Source organism: Mercenaria mercenaria, chromosome 14, assembly GCF_021730395.1.
Source record: "Mercenaria mercenaria strain notata chromosome 14, MADL_Memer_1, whole genome shotgun sequence".
In the NCBI taxonomy this organism is placed as follows: domain Eukaryota; kingdom Metazoa; phylum Mollusca; class Bivalvia; order Venerida; family Veneridae; genus Mercenaria; species Mercenaria mercenaria.
The window spans coordinates 45,501,150-45,519,100 of NC_069374.1; the positions used below are offsets into that span (position 1 = coordinate 45,501,150).

Below are 17,951 nucleotides of genomic sequence, written 5' to 3' on the forward strand. Positions count from 1 at the left end.
TTCAAACTTCCCTTAAGTGTGGTATAGAAGAGCTGAATTTAAGGGATTTTTTTTATTTTTATAGATAACTCATTGTATTTGTGTACTTTTATAAGTCCTGATTATTTCCCTTGGACTATTGGGGATTCCATGTTACACATTTAGCTGTTCATTGTCATGGTCCAAATAACTTGCTCAGCTCACACGAAATTGGTCTTAAAATCTGTTTGTTTGTTTTGTGTAAGTTCATAACCCTTTTCCAACTGAAATGGCGATCAGTAAACTTAATCTGTGTTCATGGATTAAGCAGGAGTAAATGACAACTTCTCCACATGAATCAGAAGTGAAGGACTAATTAAATGAGACATATTGTCTGCTGCTAAACTGCCATGCAGATTATTCCCCATGTCAGAGTACTGAACTCGCAAACTGCCACTGGCAGTTTTGTGTTTACATACTGATCACTGCAGAATTTTTGCTTTCTCTGTGGGTGTCCTACAGAGTAGTTTCCCTTGTACAAAAATATATAACTGATGTTTTGAATTGTCAGTTACTGTTTAGCATCAAATGTAAGAATTTATTTCTATAATAATATTGCTAAAGTACTTTAAGGGTACACACTTTCTGCTAGGAATCTCTGAAAGAGAAAGTGTGCTTGTTACAATGAACAAAATAATCTACTCTCCAAATGAAAGAAAAATAATGGAATTCAGGGAGTAGTACCCGCAAGAATTCTTGACTGTATATGCTTTGCAGTAGACAGTAAATGCTTTTTTCATGAATTCTGAAAACGGCTTTCAAACAAATTTTCTTTAGATCAAACAACAATTTTGAAGTTTCTCTAAACAAATCTCAGGCAATCTGTTTCAACCTGTGATAAAAACTACCTATAATGCAATTTTAGCATTTCTAAGAATGATCATTATGACAATTGTACAGGTTTTACTGAATATGGCTGTACTGATCAAACGTACAAATTTAACATACCTCGGGTGATTCTTGTTCTTTTCCAACTAGGAAGAGTACAGAAACTATACATCGTATCTGATGATACAAAAAAGCTGTGCCAACTATCGTCAGTTCACACATCGTGTAGCCACCTTGATCTGTCTCATCCAGAACCTTGATCTCCGCACTCAAAATTTTACGTACGAAGTTTGTCACACCACCTGCTATGTCCTGTTTGCACAAGTTCCTAAAGTCGTGTTCCCCTATCAATTTCTTTGCTGCTTGGTCCATTATCTACAAAGGGCAGATACATAAAAGTAATGAAAAAATTTAGCATTTTTTGCAGGATGGAAAACAACAGTAAAACCTCTGTTTATGAGACTGAAAAAGAGCCAATACTCTCCCAAACGAGCAGATGCTTTCTTTCCCATATAAAAATACTCTATAGAGCCTCAGCATCTGTTCAAAAAACATTTCAGTCTTCTAAAAGGTGTTTATTTCGTTAGGTCGCACTTAAATACCAATTTCACCATTTTCTAATTTTCTAAGTCACAAAATTCATACAAACCTCAATATTCAAACTGCCCTTCGGGAAGAAATACTTGTATGTCCTCTTCTTACAACTGAATCTAGAAAGGAAAAGAATTAACACTTCAAATAACAAATCATTGGATAAACTGTTTGAAAGTTGGAAGACGTTTACCAGATTTGAAGTTGCTTGATATGTTTTTATACCAAATACTTTTTTTTTTTTTTTGGTTGGATTTAACGTCACATGATAGGTCATAGGGCGACTTTCCAGCTTTAATGGTGGAGGAAGACCCCAGGTGCCCCTCCGTGCATTATTTCATCACGAGCGGGCACCTGGGTAGAACCATCGACCTTCCGTAAGCCAGCTGGATGGCTTCCTCACATGAAGAATTCAACACCCCGAGTGAGGCTCGAACCCACATCGATGAGGGGCAAGTGATTTTAAGTCAGAGACCTTAACCACTCGGCCACGGAGGCTCCCTATACAAAATACTATAGACTGGAAAATATTAGAAATCTTTTTAATTTCTTGGGAATGACATTTTGTGGTTTCGATGTAAATGGCTTTCTCGATAAAATATAGTTTTATGGATTTCAAAACATAAACTGAAAAGAAAGGGGAAATCAAGGTATTTTTGTTTGGATTAAATTTTGTGGATTTATTAAACTATGAAATCAACTGACAAATACAGAGGTTTTCACTCTCCAATAATATCTTGGAACACAGCTACTTGGAAATTTGAAACAGTTGTAAACATAAATCTGCATAAGTGGAGCTATCACTGAAGGTGATGAATGTACCCCCCACATGCACTGACACAGTACACTGCAATTTGACGCACACAAGATTGCATAATTATGTGGACTGTATGTATATAGACTGTATGTATACAGTATAGTAACAAAAAAAACAAAGTCCCATAACTATGCAGAATATTTATCTAAAAGAATGTAACATGTCCCATGCACAATTAGGGTTGGTACTAATCACTTGTATGAAGTTTCATTAAATTGTGTGCAAGGGTTCGGAAGATTAGGCGCGCACAAGATTGCATATGCAGACTGTATGTACATAGTATGTTAACAAAAAACGAAGTCCCGTAACTCTGCAAATATTTTTTCTGAAAGAACCTAACATGCCCCATGCACAACTACTGTTGTTATTGATCACTTAAGTGAAGTTTCATTTAACTGTGTCAAGGGGATGAGGAGAGATGGTGCGCACAAGATTGTGTCTATGAATATAGTATAGTAACAAAACACAAAGTCTCGTAACTCTGCAATGTTTTTTCTGAAAGAACCTAACATGCCCCATGCACAACTACTGTTGTTAATGATCACTTGTGTGAAGTTTCATTAAATTGTGTGCAAGGGTTCGGAAGATTAGGCGAGCACAAGATTACATATGCAGACTGTATGTACATAGTATGTTAACAAAAAACAAAGTCCAGTAACTCTACAAATATTTTTTCTGAAAGAACCTAACATGCCCCATGCACAACTACTGTTGTTACTGATCACTTAAGTGAAGTTTCATTTAACTGTGTCAAGGGGATGAGGAGAGATGGTGCGCACAAGATTGTGTCTATGAATATAGTATAGTAACAAAACACAAAGTCTCGTAACTCTGCAATGTTTTTTCTGAAAGAACCTATCATGCCCCATGCACAACTACTGTTGTTACTGATCACTTGTGTGAAGTTTCATTAAATTGTGTCAAGGGGATGAAGAGAGATGGTGCGCACAAGATTGTGTCTATGAATATAGTATAGTAACAAAACACAAAGTCTCGTAACTCTGCAATGTTTTTTCTGAAAGAACCTAACATGCCCCATGCACAACTACTGTTGTTACTGAACACTTGTGTGAAGTTTCATTAAATTGTGTCAAGGGGATGAGGAGAGATGGTGCACACAAGACTGTGTCTACAGATGGACAGACAGACAGACTGACAACCTGAAACCAGTATACCCCACTTTACAACTTTGTTGTCAGGGGGTACAATTAAACGAACAGACAGACAGACAGACAACCTGAACCCAGTATACCCCTCTTTACAACTTTGTTATAATTTTAAGATAAAACATTTCTTTTTCCCCAGTGTCAACAATGTTTTTAAGTATCAATATTTCGAGATTTTTGATTGATATATCAATGCCTTATCCATGTCAACCATACATCAGTACCTCCATAAACAATGAGAGCTCTATTTATAGCAATGAAATAGTCACATCAAATTTACAACAGCAATCTGACTGGACTGTGACTTACCTGGAGCTAAATTCTGGATCGACAGGTGCCCAAGCTAGTGCTCGGATTTCTGGAGGTAGATTTTTGTTGAGAATGTGACAGTATTGAATCTCAGTGGTCTTGTCCCCTAGAACAGAAAATTGTCATGTTTACTTGTTCGTTATGTCATGGGTGGTTCGAAGTAATTTGCATTTACAAATGTGTTTTCTTTTAAATGCACCCTTTGTTATTTTTTCATTTATTTCAGAAAATGAAAGCTTGATCTTTCGTTGTTATGAAAATTTATTTATAACTTTACATTAAACATATTTATAGTGTTTTTTTGTGCTACAGAAAAGGAAGTTAATACTACTATTTTATTTTTTGATACCCCTTGTAAAAAAATCTTCCAATATTAAGGAAAATCAGACTGATCAAAAGAAGTCAAGGGACAGAATGATAGAGATTATGAGGTTACTATCACATAAATTAATATTCATCAGACAAGCTGAAGAAGTGTAAGTTGTGGCACTGCCAAAATATGTCAAACTGTCCTCAGAAAAAAGCACTCAAAATTTCATACAAAGGAAGCATTTGTTACAATTTGACTGGTGTGTACCTGGTCTTTCAGCAGCTGTTCCACCCTCTCTGACCTTCACCCCTACACCTGAGAGTAGATTGGTTCGAAGATCCAGTGAAATCACCTGCAATTACAAAATACTTATAGTAACTTTCTTCTTCCCTATTTAGGTATGTCTTTCAATAGCTGATTAGAACATGTAGATATCATATACTGATTAATATCAAATATAACATTCATAAGAAAAACTTTTTTTGCATGCCAGATAGGATATTCCTGTGTTTTTGCTGGTGCTTGACTTGCGTGTTACAATTTGACTGAATGCCAAAATTCATAAGCTACTGTAATAAAATTGTGCTCAAAAGAAAAGCATTTTGTTTTAATTTATTTCTTCTATTAATTAAAGAATATGACATAGAAGAAAGAAATTTCTCACTAGTTGAAAGTTTTATAAAACCATACCTGACTGAAGGCACTGACACCTTTATCTGTGCGTCCACATCGGTGGTAACACGACGTCTCCCTTAAAACAGAAATAAAACCATGGGTTATTATAAACAAAAATACTAACCTAGACTAAAAACTCTCACACCTCTATCTGTTCTACCAGCACAACTATAACATACACTGTCCCTGAGTAAGTTATAAAAACGTGTGTAATAATTTAAATACAGTAAATTTTATATAATGGATTTATTTTAATTTTGTGTTATTGTCTTAGTACTGTCTTGCGCGATAAATAAACAGAAACATGATTTAGGTGCTATAGAATCTTGCTCCTGAACTATATAACCAAAGATTCTCCTCTGCATGATATTGGACGAAAACACACTTTTTCTTTTGTTAAACAAATTCACTGCATGTCTACATGCTGTTTTTAAAACATAAGGGTAACTTATAACTCAAGTGCAACAGAAGTTACAGCACGGCTTATACGATACCAGAATTAAGCGTTAGCCTTCTCAATGGCGGCAAGTGATTCTGCCTTTGCAACATGCCTATCATTGCAATCTGATCTGCACTGTTTGCTATTTAGTCAGTAAATTTCTGTGAACATCCTTTTCGAATAATGGTTTTGCCAAACCTGAATGATGGACCAGTCCATTTAAGAAATTCAGCAGGCTTGAGTTAAGAAAACCAAATCCTTCAAAAGAAAATACATACACCATACCATAAACGGATGGTACTCAGAAGTTTTAACAGTACTTTGTAATTCAGTAAGGTTTGAAATTAATAAAAAATCTCTGAGTCTTAGAATGGGAATTATCCAGTCATGAATGCAGCTGTGTAAATTATATGAATGGTTAAGAAGTTTTGTAAACTGGTACTAATACTAGTGATGGATAGAAATGCGAGCTTTATTACTAATTTCGTGATGTGGGTCAAAGTGCTAGATATTGAAGAAATCACAATCAAGTACTACCTGAAAATTGTTTATCAGCTACCCTAACAAATTACCAGACTTCCTTCAGACATGAAGTTGACTGTACAAATGTTAAATATTTGTCAAGTACGAATAAAATAGAGTTGTCATGGAAAGTACAAGCAGTAAAAATGGGTAACAGTTACTGAAAGGTTTCTCTAATAGGGGATGCAGTGGGCCAGCTCTTAAGGTGTTGGCAATGAGTCCAGACCCCTTTGTGGTTACAACTTCCCAGTTCCACAACTGATATAAGAATAGTTTTTTTCCGAAATTATCGACTTATCAAACATGTCTTAAACCTAAAAAGAGTGGCACACTGTTATGATACGCCTGTCATCGAATTTGGCCTTATTCAGGGGCCATAATTCAGGAGTGGCTGGTTATCGAACTTGGCCAAGGTATTTTGCCAATAAACATTGTCAGCAAGTTTGATGATCGGATGAAAACTGTTTGACTTAAGGGGCAAGGCTACATTTGCAGATTTTGAGTAATTCGAGGGCCATAACTCAAGAGTGCCTGGGGAGATTTTGCTGGTTATCGATCTTGGCCAAGATATTATGCCCATAAATATTGTCAACAAGTTTGGTGAAGATCGGATGAAAACTGTTTGACTAAAAGGGTGGACAAGGATAAATTTGCAGATTTTAGAGTAATTAAAGGGCCATAACTCAAGAGTGCCTGTGGAGATTTTGCTGGTTATCGAACTTGGCCATGTCATTATGCATATAAACATTGTCATCAAGTTTGGTGAAGTTCGGATGAAAACTGTGTGTAGCTTTCAATAGCGGGCAAGGCTAAATTTGCAGATTTTGAGTAATTCAAGAGCCATAACTCAAGAGTGCCTGTGCAGATTTTGCTGGATATCGAACTTGGCCAAGATATTATGCCCATAAACATTGTCACCAAGTTTGATCTGATGAAAACTCTTTGATTTAAAAAGCAGACATGTTTTTGGATGCTGGCCGCCCGCCACCATGGGTGTTCACACAATATGTCCCCCTCTTTCAGAGACAGGCGTATAAAAAGCATGTCTTTCCTTCTATCCACAAAGATGCAAAAACGCAATATAATGCACAGATTTTTTACCTGGACTCAATCAGTCTAGTCTTCTTCAAGGCTTCAAACAAGGCATGTTCAATTGTTTTGTCAGAATCTTCTTGACTTGCGTAACCTTGGTAACCATACCCTAGATACATCACCTTCAATGCAACATGACGCGTGTTGTACCTGAAATATTTGCATATTTGTTTTCATTCATTACATGTTTGCAGCTCAAAAGAAAAACATATGGCTCTATATAATGATGCTATGGTCCTAGTTCCATGGTTAAGAAAGTCTGGAGACCAGCCTGAAATTAGAAGCTTGTCATTGGTCAATTTATCCTGGTATCCACAAAACAAACATCAGATGCTTGAGACAATGATTAAACTTGTTTTGGACAGTCTGACTTATAACATTGTAGTCTAGTCCAATCCACTTAACTCTTAGATACAGACATTGGTTCTCAGTAAGTGAAATAACCATCCTGCAGGACAAGTTACCATTTTTGACCCAAATTTCAATGAAAACGGAGCAACAGTAAAGTCTGGACATTTGAGCTATCAAAACCAAAAGCTGATTTCTTGTCTAAAACTCTAGATAATGTTTCATTCCATTACAGCGAGTACCACAATACGATCGCATTAGCCAGACCCTCAATAGTCAAATTTGCCCTACACGTTTCAGGTATGTACTGCATTGGTGTGTTTTCACCAGACTTAGAAATTAAGATGCATTTTGAGTAGGCCTAATAAAGTACAATAGGCTTTTTTGTAACAAATAGCAGGAAAAGTACAAACTACAACAGTGTATGACTGTGTAAATTCTTAGCACCTTGTCCTGCAGGATGACACAATTTTTAATAAACACTTCATCAAATACTCGCAGCATTTTAAATTTTACTTTATAGTCTGTGTCATATAGGCAAAAAGTCAATAGGGGACAGGACCATTTTTACCTTCCTTACAGGCATGTAGAAAAGTAGCCAAACCTGGTTAATGATAAATGCATGTTTCATCCTGTACAATTTAGCCACAAGAAAAACAACACTCAGTAACTGTTGTTAGTGTGAGATTGGTGAAATACCCAATTGGTTTAAACAAATACCCAATTACTTTTGAAAAGCCTTGGTAATAATATTATTTTTTACCAATTCAGATTTCCAATACCCAATTCAGATTTCCAATACCCAATTCAGACAAAAAGTAATGGGTAAATACACAATTCCGCCAAAAGCTTATCTGGAGCTCTGGACATGATTCCATTTCATGAGAAGAAAACTAGAAGAATACCGTCATGCATTATCTGAATACAAATCTTACTTATTGAAATCAATTTCTCGCAGAGGTTTTGATTTCCTTCGTCCGGCGACTGGTTGAGAAGTTGACACATCCTTTCTGATGACGATGTTCTGCAGTTGCTTCACGTGCGACTCCAATTGACGAACCCGACACATCAACTCCTGATCAAAAAATGTGTTCATGAAAATGATTTTTTTCAAAATTTAGTACCAAATATATATAACTACTTTGTACAGTAAAATACAGATCTCTCGAAGTCAAGTGGGGATAAGCAAAATTATCGAGTTATCCTGGATTTACACCAATCCAAATATATAGTAAATACATGTACGTTGAAAATGCCCAGGGACTGCTTGTGAGCCCCGGTGCTAGAGCTATTGGTGCTCACTGTATTTCTACAGATTGTTTCTGCATATGCCATGTAAAAAAAAAACTTTTGCCAACTCTCATAGGACTCAGCTTCCAAAAGAAAAGAATCCAGAGAGAACTTTTTACCATACAGTTAAGCAAGATTGCCTATAACACACAAAACAGAAATCTTTGTTTACTTCTGATAAATTAATATCAACCGCTGTCTATGAAAGGTTACTTTAACCAATCAAATAAAGTTGAAACGAATCATTCATTCTTGAACAAGAGGCCCAAATGGGCCTTAGTCACCCATCTGAAGAGGATCTGACCACCTGACCTTGCTTCTTACTATCCTTTAAGTAATGCATTGAAAAAAATTATTAAAAGGTTTTTTTTCTATATTTTGCAGTGGTGCCAAAAAATTGCGAAACCCATAAAAAAAAAAACTTCACCCACAAAGTTGTTGTGGGTTTTTTTTTTTTTGGTTTTGCTTGGTGCCCAAAAGGGACCAATGAACCAAACAATGATACTTCATCCCCGTTTGATGCGATTATCAAGCTGTTCATGGAAAGAAATATTTAAATTTATTTTCTTTTTTTAAGCTCTAATGGCGCTAAAAGAGGAAAGGGTGCCCCGATTTTAAAAAAAATTTTGGGAAAAAGGGACTTACAATGCATACAGGCCAGAGTGTTCATCAGAAGAGATCATTTAAGATTTTTTAAATATTTTCAAATCAAAAATGGCTGAACCCCAATGAACAATTTTGGGGAGGGCCCAAAAACCAAGTAAACCGAGTTTGCTTTTGAAAAAAAGCGCATGTCTCCCAACTCCCTAATCATCTAAATAGTAAGTCAGTCTTTATATATGTTACTTAATGCCTTTGGCTGGGCTGTCATTGATTGGGTCTTGGGCATATCGAGATACCGATATAGAAGAAAAAATCGATGATACATCGATATATCGATTAAAAAGTTAGTTTAACAATTTTTTTTCGTATGCTACTGTAACTTCCTGAAAATGCATTTTTGTTTTTTGCCTACTTTTCATATTACTTTTGGTTTTTATTTTAAAATTACGTCATGATATACGAAAAAGACCAAAGTTTTTTTACGTAAAATTCAGATTCTCGTTGAGCGTGGATAGGCAAATTATCGAGTTATCCTGGATTACACCATCCAAATATTAGTAAATACATGTATTTGAAATGCCAGGATGCTGTAGCCGTGAGACATATTGGTGCTCACTGTATTTCTACAGATTGGTTTCTGCATAGCCATGAAAATAAAAACTTTTGCCAATCTAAAGACTCAGCTTCCAAAAGAAGATCAAAGAACTTTTACATACGTTAAGCATTGCCTATAACACACAAACGAAATCTTTGTTACTTCTGATAAATTAATATCAACCGCTGTCTATGAAAGTTACTAACGCAATCAAATAAAGTTGCAACGAATCATCATTCCTTGAATCAAAGCCCAATGGCCTTATCACCCATCTGAAAGGAATATGAACACCTGACTTGCTTCTTACTATCCTTTAAGTATGCATTGAAGATAATTTTAAAAGGTTTTTTTTCTTTATTTGCAGTGGCTGCAAAATTGCGCAACCATAAAACAAACTTCTGCCACAAAGTTGTGCTGGTTTCTTTTCGTGGTTTAGCTCTGGTTCCAAAGGGACAATCAGAACCATAAAATGATACTTCATACCAAGTTTGTGCAGAGTCTACAGCTGTTCATGAAGAATCACTTATAGTTATTCTCATTTTAAGCTCTAATGGCCCTAAAAGAGGCAAGGTGCCCCGATTTGAAAAAACTTTGGAAAGGGACCTTACAATGACACTACAGGCCAGCAGCTGTTCATCAGAAGAGACCATTTAAAGACTTTTTAATATTTTCAAATCTAAAATGGCTGAACACCACCAATGAACAATTTTGGGAGAGGGCCAAACCAAGTATAACCAGAGATGCTTTTGAGGCATAACAATCATCCCATGCCTAATAGCAAGTCAAGTCTTTTATATACGTTTACTTAATGCACATGTTAGGGCTGTCATTGATTGGGTCTTAGCATACGACATACCGATATATCAGTAACAAAATCGATGTACATGATAAGATATTAAGTTAGGATTACAATCTATTTGTTCGTATGCATACTGTATACCTTCCTGTAAGCTATTTTAGTTTTATTGCACTTTCATATTAGTTTGATTGTGTTGTATTTGTCATTTATGATAAAATAAATAAATAAAAATTAATAAAATCTTTCATTTTTATTTTGCCTTCACTTCTCTTTTGCATTTATCCAAATTTACAACTTTGTGAACTTAATAGTTTTTGAGAGTCTGAGTGTTTATCTGGATAGTTTTTCCTCTCTGTAAAATATAGATTTTTGAAAATGGGAATCGATAATCGATCGACAAAAAAATATCGTTGATACATTGATATTGTTTCTATCGATGACAGCCCTAACATGTGCATGCGCTTTCCTGACACCAAAAGGACGCCTATTCTACTAGTAGTATTGGCACCGGTTTAGGGGTAAAACTGCGCAAGAAATCTAAGTGTTTTTGGTAAATCAAGGGCCATTATTCTAAAGTGCCTAGGCCAATTTGGCCAATTATCGAACTTGGCCTAGCACTTATTGGCAGACACATTTTGTTGAAGTTTGGTGAAGATAGGATGAGTAGTGTTCGACTTGGAGTGCAGACAAGCTTTGTGACACACAGACACACACACACACACACACAGACTGGAGTAAATCAATATGTTTCCCACACCACTGTGTGGTGGGAGACATAATGATGATTCATCAAGCAGTTATGGGTAATAAGAAGTTGTTCAATTACATTTTTAGCCCTAGCAGCTCAACTTTCCCCACTTGAACAGAACTGACAGTCAGAGGACCTAGAAATGATGTTACAGAGCACGTCTGATGAGAATCCATCAATCAGTTCATTAAGTCATTTAAAGGAAATTCTTATTTTAGCTCTAATGGCCCCTGAAAGGGACCAAGTATCCCCAATCGTATAAAATTTGGAGTGAACTACACAATCAAAGTTTGATGAAGATCCACCAAGCAGTTCATGAGAAGAAGTAATTTAAAGGTATTTGAACAAACTTGGGATTATGATTACAACCAAGTTTGACCTAGTTCAATTCGAGTTCAGGGGAAGAAGACATTTTAAGTATTTCTGTTTTCAGCTCTAGTGGCCACTAAAAGGGCCGACGACCCCTATTTGAACAAACTTAGGAGCTTATTATGATACTACACACCAAGTTTGATGAAGATCTATTTAGCAGTTCAAGAGAAGAAATTGTTAAAAGGTATTTTATCTTTAGCCCTGAGCAGCCCCTAGAAGGAGCTGACTGCCCCCATTTGAATGAAATTGTGAGAAGACTTTATAATCATGCACAGACCAAGTTTGATTAAGATCAATCAACTGGTACATGAGAAGTTATTTGAACTTAAAAGGTTTTCCTAATTTTAGCTCTGACAGCCACTAGAAGGGTCAAAGGTTAACCAATTAAAAATACTTGACAAGAGGTCAATGCCAGGATGCTACTGACCAATCAGGGATCATCCTAGGTCAAAATTGTAGGGAGAAGTTTTCTCCACAGAATTTAAGGAGAAATCGAGAAATTTAAGGAGAAGAATTAGATTTGGTATAGTATTCATTTTCCCGCCTATATATCCACTTTCTATGGGTCTTGCTATTAAACTTATAAACAGTAATTATTTAAGGAAATTGAATATTGCATTATTATTGCCATGAATTTCTAAATAAAGTACAAACTGAGCTATGAAAAAGTCGCTCTTGAATTTTTATCTGAATTTTACACGTCGAAAAACTCCAAAAGTTTATCGGCTTTTTACCGCCGATTGAAAATTTTCAAAATTGCGGTGGCTTACAATATTATTGATTAACTACAACTGGTGGGATGTTAACGCTAGAAGTTGACGCTAGTTACATGATTTCAGTATCAGGCGAAATTTTTAAAGCGTGTAAAATTGTTATCAGCTCATGGAAATATTTAAGTGCACGTGAATTTGCAAAGCTGATCTAGAATAATATAGCATCAAGTTTTACAACTTTAAGTTAACAGATTACAACACTGAAAACTCGGCAATGCGGATTTCGCCCGAAGGTAATAATCAGGCGAAGTTGGCGACTTTACAGCGAGGATATCGCTCAAATCGCCTTGTAGGATGATCCCTGCTGATAGTTTCAGCGAAGATGTTTTGTTAAACTGTTGACCATCCACCTATACTAATAGCTCACCCTGAACAAATTCAGGTGAGCTGAAAATCAATCGCACCAGCTACTGTGAAATCAATATAACTTGTGGGGGTAAGTCTTTGTGGGGGTTTAAATTTTCATGGATTTCAGATGGAGACAAACAATCAAACAAAATGTTTGGGGTTTTTTTATTTGCAAAAGTTGAAATCCACCAACTATTGCCATATGAACAGCCATTTTGACCAATTTTTAACTACGAAAATTAAATTTCATATCCACAAACTATACTTATTTCACAGTATCAGACAATATTATATTATTGTGTGTATTAGTACATGGATATATGGTTGCTGTTGCAGTCTTCATTTTAGGCCACACTATGGGGCCATTAGCACATATTTTAACCCCCCCCCCCCACCCCCCCTGTTTCGGCCCATAAATGTTTGCCCTATTGCGCCCAATGGGCGCACACTTTTTCACAAAACAATATATTTAATCTGATTAGCCGTATGAGCCGACTTCCAGAAATTGTGAATCGAATACGACTCTTCCAATGACGTAACACGCTATGCCTAACAACAGACAGCTTTCAATGTTGCTATGCAATGGTGGACAGAATACAGTCGTGATTCGGAGAAAAAAAATCCAATTTTACTTTTTTCTCTAAATATCCAAAAACAGCAGACGACAGAGAACAAATTTCCAAAGAAAGATGACATGTCCGAGACCGCTAAATCACCCACTAGCATACCCACTAAGCTAGGATCAGGCGACAAACATTCATTCTGTAGTAAATGGCTGTCAGACTTTCCGTAGTTAGGTTTTGGCAACGATAAAAATATTATGACTTGTAATTATGTTTTAAGAACAGCAAAAGTTGTGTAACTCCATGTAAGAAAAGTGTAATGCCTTTATAAAATCATTCTGCCCTTTTTTTTCATTTGCAAGAACTTTGCCCCATTAACTTTGCGGGGCTCCTTTGTTTTTTTTTTTAAATTGTCCTCCAGATTTTCAATCCAAAAGGAGCCACATTTTGCAAAAAAGTCTGGATGAATGTTTGTTTCTACTACCTTTCCAATTAAGTTGAAATACTGTTGCATTTAAAGCAATATTTTACGTTTAAAACTATTCTTGAAGAACATAATAAATCAAGCCAAGGAAGTAATAATTTTTAAGTCTCAACAATATTTATTGCATTTAGAAACTGGTTTATGTTGCTGTTACAGGTCATTATTTGTTGTGACAAGTGTTGTCACTTTTAAACATACTTTCGGTTATGTAGCACGTTTCCTACAAAAGTTATACCAAGAAATCTGTATATGCTTGTTAATAAAAGCCATAAATGCAAAAACCAGATGGTTATCAGTCATGCTTACGCAGATGATGGTGAAAAGTCAAGTTTTTAAACAATAGGCATGAAGTTTAAAAAGCTTTGACCTGAAACAAAAAGTACAATGATTTCTCAACAAAAGGGCATAATTGACAAAATTAACCAGAAAGTAGAGTTCTTGAGACATTTTATTCATGGTAAAAAATTTCAAGTTATCAAGCAGCGAAGAGGAAAAAGTTGACCTAAAAATAAACTTAACCAAGAAATCTGATATTTCTAAGTACAAAAGGGGCCATAAATCAGGCAAAAACAAACGATTATTTTCTTGCTATACAGGGTCAGCTTATGATGGTGAAAGTATTCCAAGTTCAAAGCATATATTTGATAGTTTAGGAGAAAAGCTGACCCAAAACTTTAAACTTAACCAGGCAACGCCCCCCACCCGACAACCCTCAAGTGTTTGACAATACTCATCTTTTTTTTCAAAAATCAATGAGTTTAAAAAAGTCTGGAATGAACACTGCTGTTGTTTCACCTACCTTCAAAATAAATCTAAAATACGCTATTTACCACTATTTACTTTCAAAATACTATTCTTGAGAGAACATACATAAATAAGCCACTTCTTTGGTGAGAGTAACTAATTTTTACGCCTCTCAACTCTTTTCTATTGCACTTTAGAAACTGTTCTATATCTTGCTGTTACAAGTGCATATTTGTTCATGACTCAATATTTATCTCTTTAAATACCTTCGGTTATGTAGCTACTGTTTTCAAAGGTTTTCATACCCATCAGTTTGTAAATCATGCTTGTATAATAAATACCACACAATGACAAACAAACCACTGGTTATCAGTCAATGCTGCAGAGATAGTACCTAAGTTTTTCAAATCATAGGCATGAAGTTAAAAAGCTTTGAAATGAAGACAAATGTCCATATATTTCTCAAAAATGGATATTGACAATATTCTAACCAGAAATGTAGAGTTATGAGCATTTAATATTTTCATGTAAAAGAAAATTTTGTGATCAAGGAAATGTAACCCTTCTTGAACCTGGAGAATATAGCAAATATTTTCTTCTTGGGTGCATTTGATGTAACATTCAGCTGTGATCTGGATTTCTAAATAATGATCCATGATACTGTGTGCTAAAAATACAGAACAACTGGAACAGTCCTTTAACAGCAAAAAGATGCTGTAGCAGAATGAAAATTGTTAAGCTGTAACTGGGACTCGAACCCAGGACCTCTCACACCTGAAGCAGACACTCTACCACTTCCCTATAACAGCAGTTGCTATAGCAAAGGCAGTTTAAGTGCACCGATTACATTACGTGAACTGGAACGGTTTTGTGACAATAACACATAATCGGCGTACTCCGGATTATCAGCGTATTTGCTTTGTTACCTAACGGCAATTTTCATGTAAAGAAAAAATATACTAGTAATCTAATGCTGTAAACGTTTTAATCGGTCAAAACTGCCCAAATTTCTCTGACGTGTTTTTTAGAGTATGAACTTAATAACTGGTAGTACCAGTGAAATATAACTTACACTGAATCTTATATATTTGCCTTTTTAGCAGCTGGCGAATTGCAAAGACAGTGGGCTTTGTCCAAATATAAGCAATTACTTTACCAGTTTCGAGAGGATATCAATTGATAGGAAATTACAGTTACAAACTTAATACCTTTCTGCAACACAAGGAGTCATTAGCATTCACTGCCAATCAATATAATGACTAAGATCAATGATCATTCATTCATTAAAATAATTTATAGACAGAGTCCGTTGTTTACATTTTTAATCGTAACCGGTGCTCTTGTAAAAACCACTTTTTTTGAAAAATCGAAGAATGCGAAGAGCTATGGTATGGTCTCTAAATGCTGTTATTAGTCTTGTAACTGGTGTTGGGAACCAACTTCTGTGCTACACTGGTTCCTGTCCTACTAAATCACACATTTTTATAACTTAGGCAGTAAGTAGGTTGAACAGTACTATTTTACTAGTCAGTATTTGTCAGTGAAAACCCCTTATGATCAAAAAGAATGTGCCTCATGTCTCTTTATAATAATGGTCATTTGTGCCAGATTATTTTTAAATCAAATCGTCATTCTGGCAATTGGGAAGATGGCCTTGGTCTTTCAAATGGGGAACTTTTCATGTGTTAATTGCACATTTTGATAGAAACTTAACTAGAAGAGTTGCTTTTGTAGAAAATTGCATGTCTACCCCAATGCATAGCTGAGTCAATAGGGGACAGGTGCAAAAGTCAAAGACACATAGCTGGTTGGCTGCAAATGAGATCATCTACACGCATGACATCATCATACAAAGTTCAACTTTCTGGTGTGGTCTCGTTAAGGCTGGAAAGGTTTACGTCTGCCGTGACCTTGACCTTTAGCAGAGTACCCCAAATCACTAGAGGTCATCTAATCTGCATGTCCAATCATCCTATGAAGTTTCAACATTCTGGGTAAAGTGGTTCTCAAGTTATTGATTGAAAAAAGTTTTCTATGTTCAGGCCCCTGTAACACTGACCTTTATCGAAGTGACCCCAAAAACAATCAGGCTCATCTACTCTGTAAGTCCTATCATCTTATGATGTTTCAAGGTTTTGTGTCTAATGGTTCACAAGATATTGATCAGAAAACATTTTCAATGTTTTGGTTCTTCTGACCTTGAACTTTGATCAAGTGACCTAAAAATCAATAGGGGTCAACTACCTTACATGTCTAATCATCCTGTGAAGTTTAAAATATTATGGGTCAAATAGTTCTCCATGTTAAAGCCCCTGTGACCTTCTAGTAGCCAACAAATAATAGGGGTCATCTACTCAGTAAGCCCTATCACCCTATGAAGTTTAAATGGTCCGTGTTAAATGGTTCTCCAGTTATTGACCTAAAATGAAGTGTGACGAAGGCATGGCCCCTGCCCTGTGACCTTGACCTTTGATCTAGTAGCCAACAAATAATAGGGGTCATCCACTCTGTAAGCCCTATCACCCCATGAAGTTTGAATGTTCTAGGTCAACGGTTCTCCAGTTATTGACCTTAAATGAAGTGTGATGAGGATATGGCCCCTGCGACCTTGACCTTTCATGGAGTGACCCCAAAAAAGATAAAAATCATCTACTCTGTAAGTCATAATACCCTATGAAGTTTGAAGGTTCTAGGCCAAAAGTTCTCAAGTTACTGATCAGAAATTGATTTCCATGCTCTGGCCCACGTAACCCTGACCTTTAATAGAGTGAACAGAAAATCAATAGGGGTCATCTACTCTGCATGTCCAATCATCCTATAGATGAAGTTTCAACATTCCGGGTCAAGTTGTTCTCAAGTTATTAATCGGAAATGGTTTTCCATGTTCTGGCCCGTGACCTTAACCTTAAGCAGAGTGACCCCAAAATTAATAACGGTCGTCTACTCTGCATGTCCACTCTCTTATGAAGTTTCAACATTCTGGGTCAAGCGGTTCCCTAATTATTGATCGGAAATGGTTTTCAATATTCAGGCCCCTATGACCTTTGATGGAGTGACCCAAAAACATTAGTGGTCGTCTACTCCATATGCCCTGCCATCCTATGAAGTTTGAATGTTCTAAGTCAAATCATTCTCCAGTTATTGATCTGAAATGGAGTGTGACAGACAGAATGATGGATGGACGGACACCTGCAAGAACATGGGGGAGACATAAAAAGATCATAGAAGATATTTGTCTATAATCCAACAAATAAAGACAATATACTTTTGGTCCTGCCATGTTTTCAGGCAGTTCATCAAATGTAATATCTAAACACTAATTGATATACATCTCCTTATTTTGTGTTTGGTTCAGTTGATATGATGACATTCCTGCTTAAAAGGTAGGCAACAACTCCAATGCCTTACCAATGGGTTGATTTGAAATCAGCTAACATAGCCAATGCTAAACTTTTCAATGATTTAAAGTTGTGTTCATGATAATTATGTCGCACTAATAAAGAAGCAGAAAGGGAAA

At 36.0% G+C, this 17,951-nt stretch overlaps 1 protein-coding gene across 3 annotated transcripts in view; it reads right to left on the reverse strand.

The window, feature by feature from the left end:
- The window catches only part of LOC123526841 (uncharacterized), a 69,898-nt gene that overhangs the window by 15,951 nt on the left and 35,996 nt on the right, over positions 1 to 17,951 (reverse strand). For all 3 annotated transcript variants that reach the window (XM_053523380.1, XM_053523381.1, XM_053523382.1), the window contains exons 4-10: positions 8,051 to 8,190; positions 6,777 to 6,917; positions 4,730 to 4,790; positions 4,307 to 4,391; positions 3,730 to 3,835; positions 1,496 to 1,556; positions 967 to 1,221 (exon numbers count right to left, since the gene is read on the reverse strand). In XM_053523380.1, the coding sequence (XP_053379355.1) occupies positions 967 to 1,221; positions 1,496 to 1,556; positions 3,730 to 3,835; positions 4,307 to 4,391; positions 4,730 to 4,790; positions 6,777 to 6,917; positions 8,051 to 8,190 (849 nt within the window). The remainder of the gene's footprint in view (positions 1 to 966; positions 1,222 to 1,495; positions 1,557 to 3,729; positions 3,836 to 4,306; positions 4,392 to 4,729; positions 4,791 to 6,776; positions 6,918 to 8,050; positions 8,191 to 17,951) is intronic.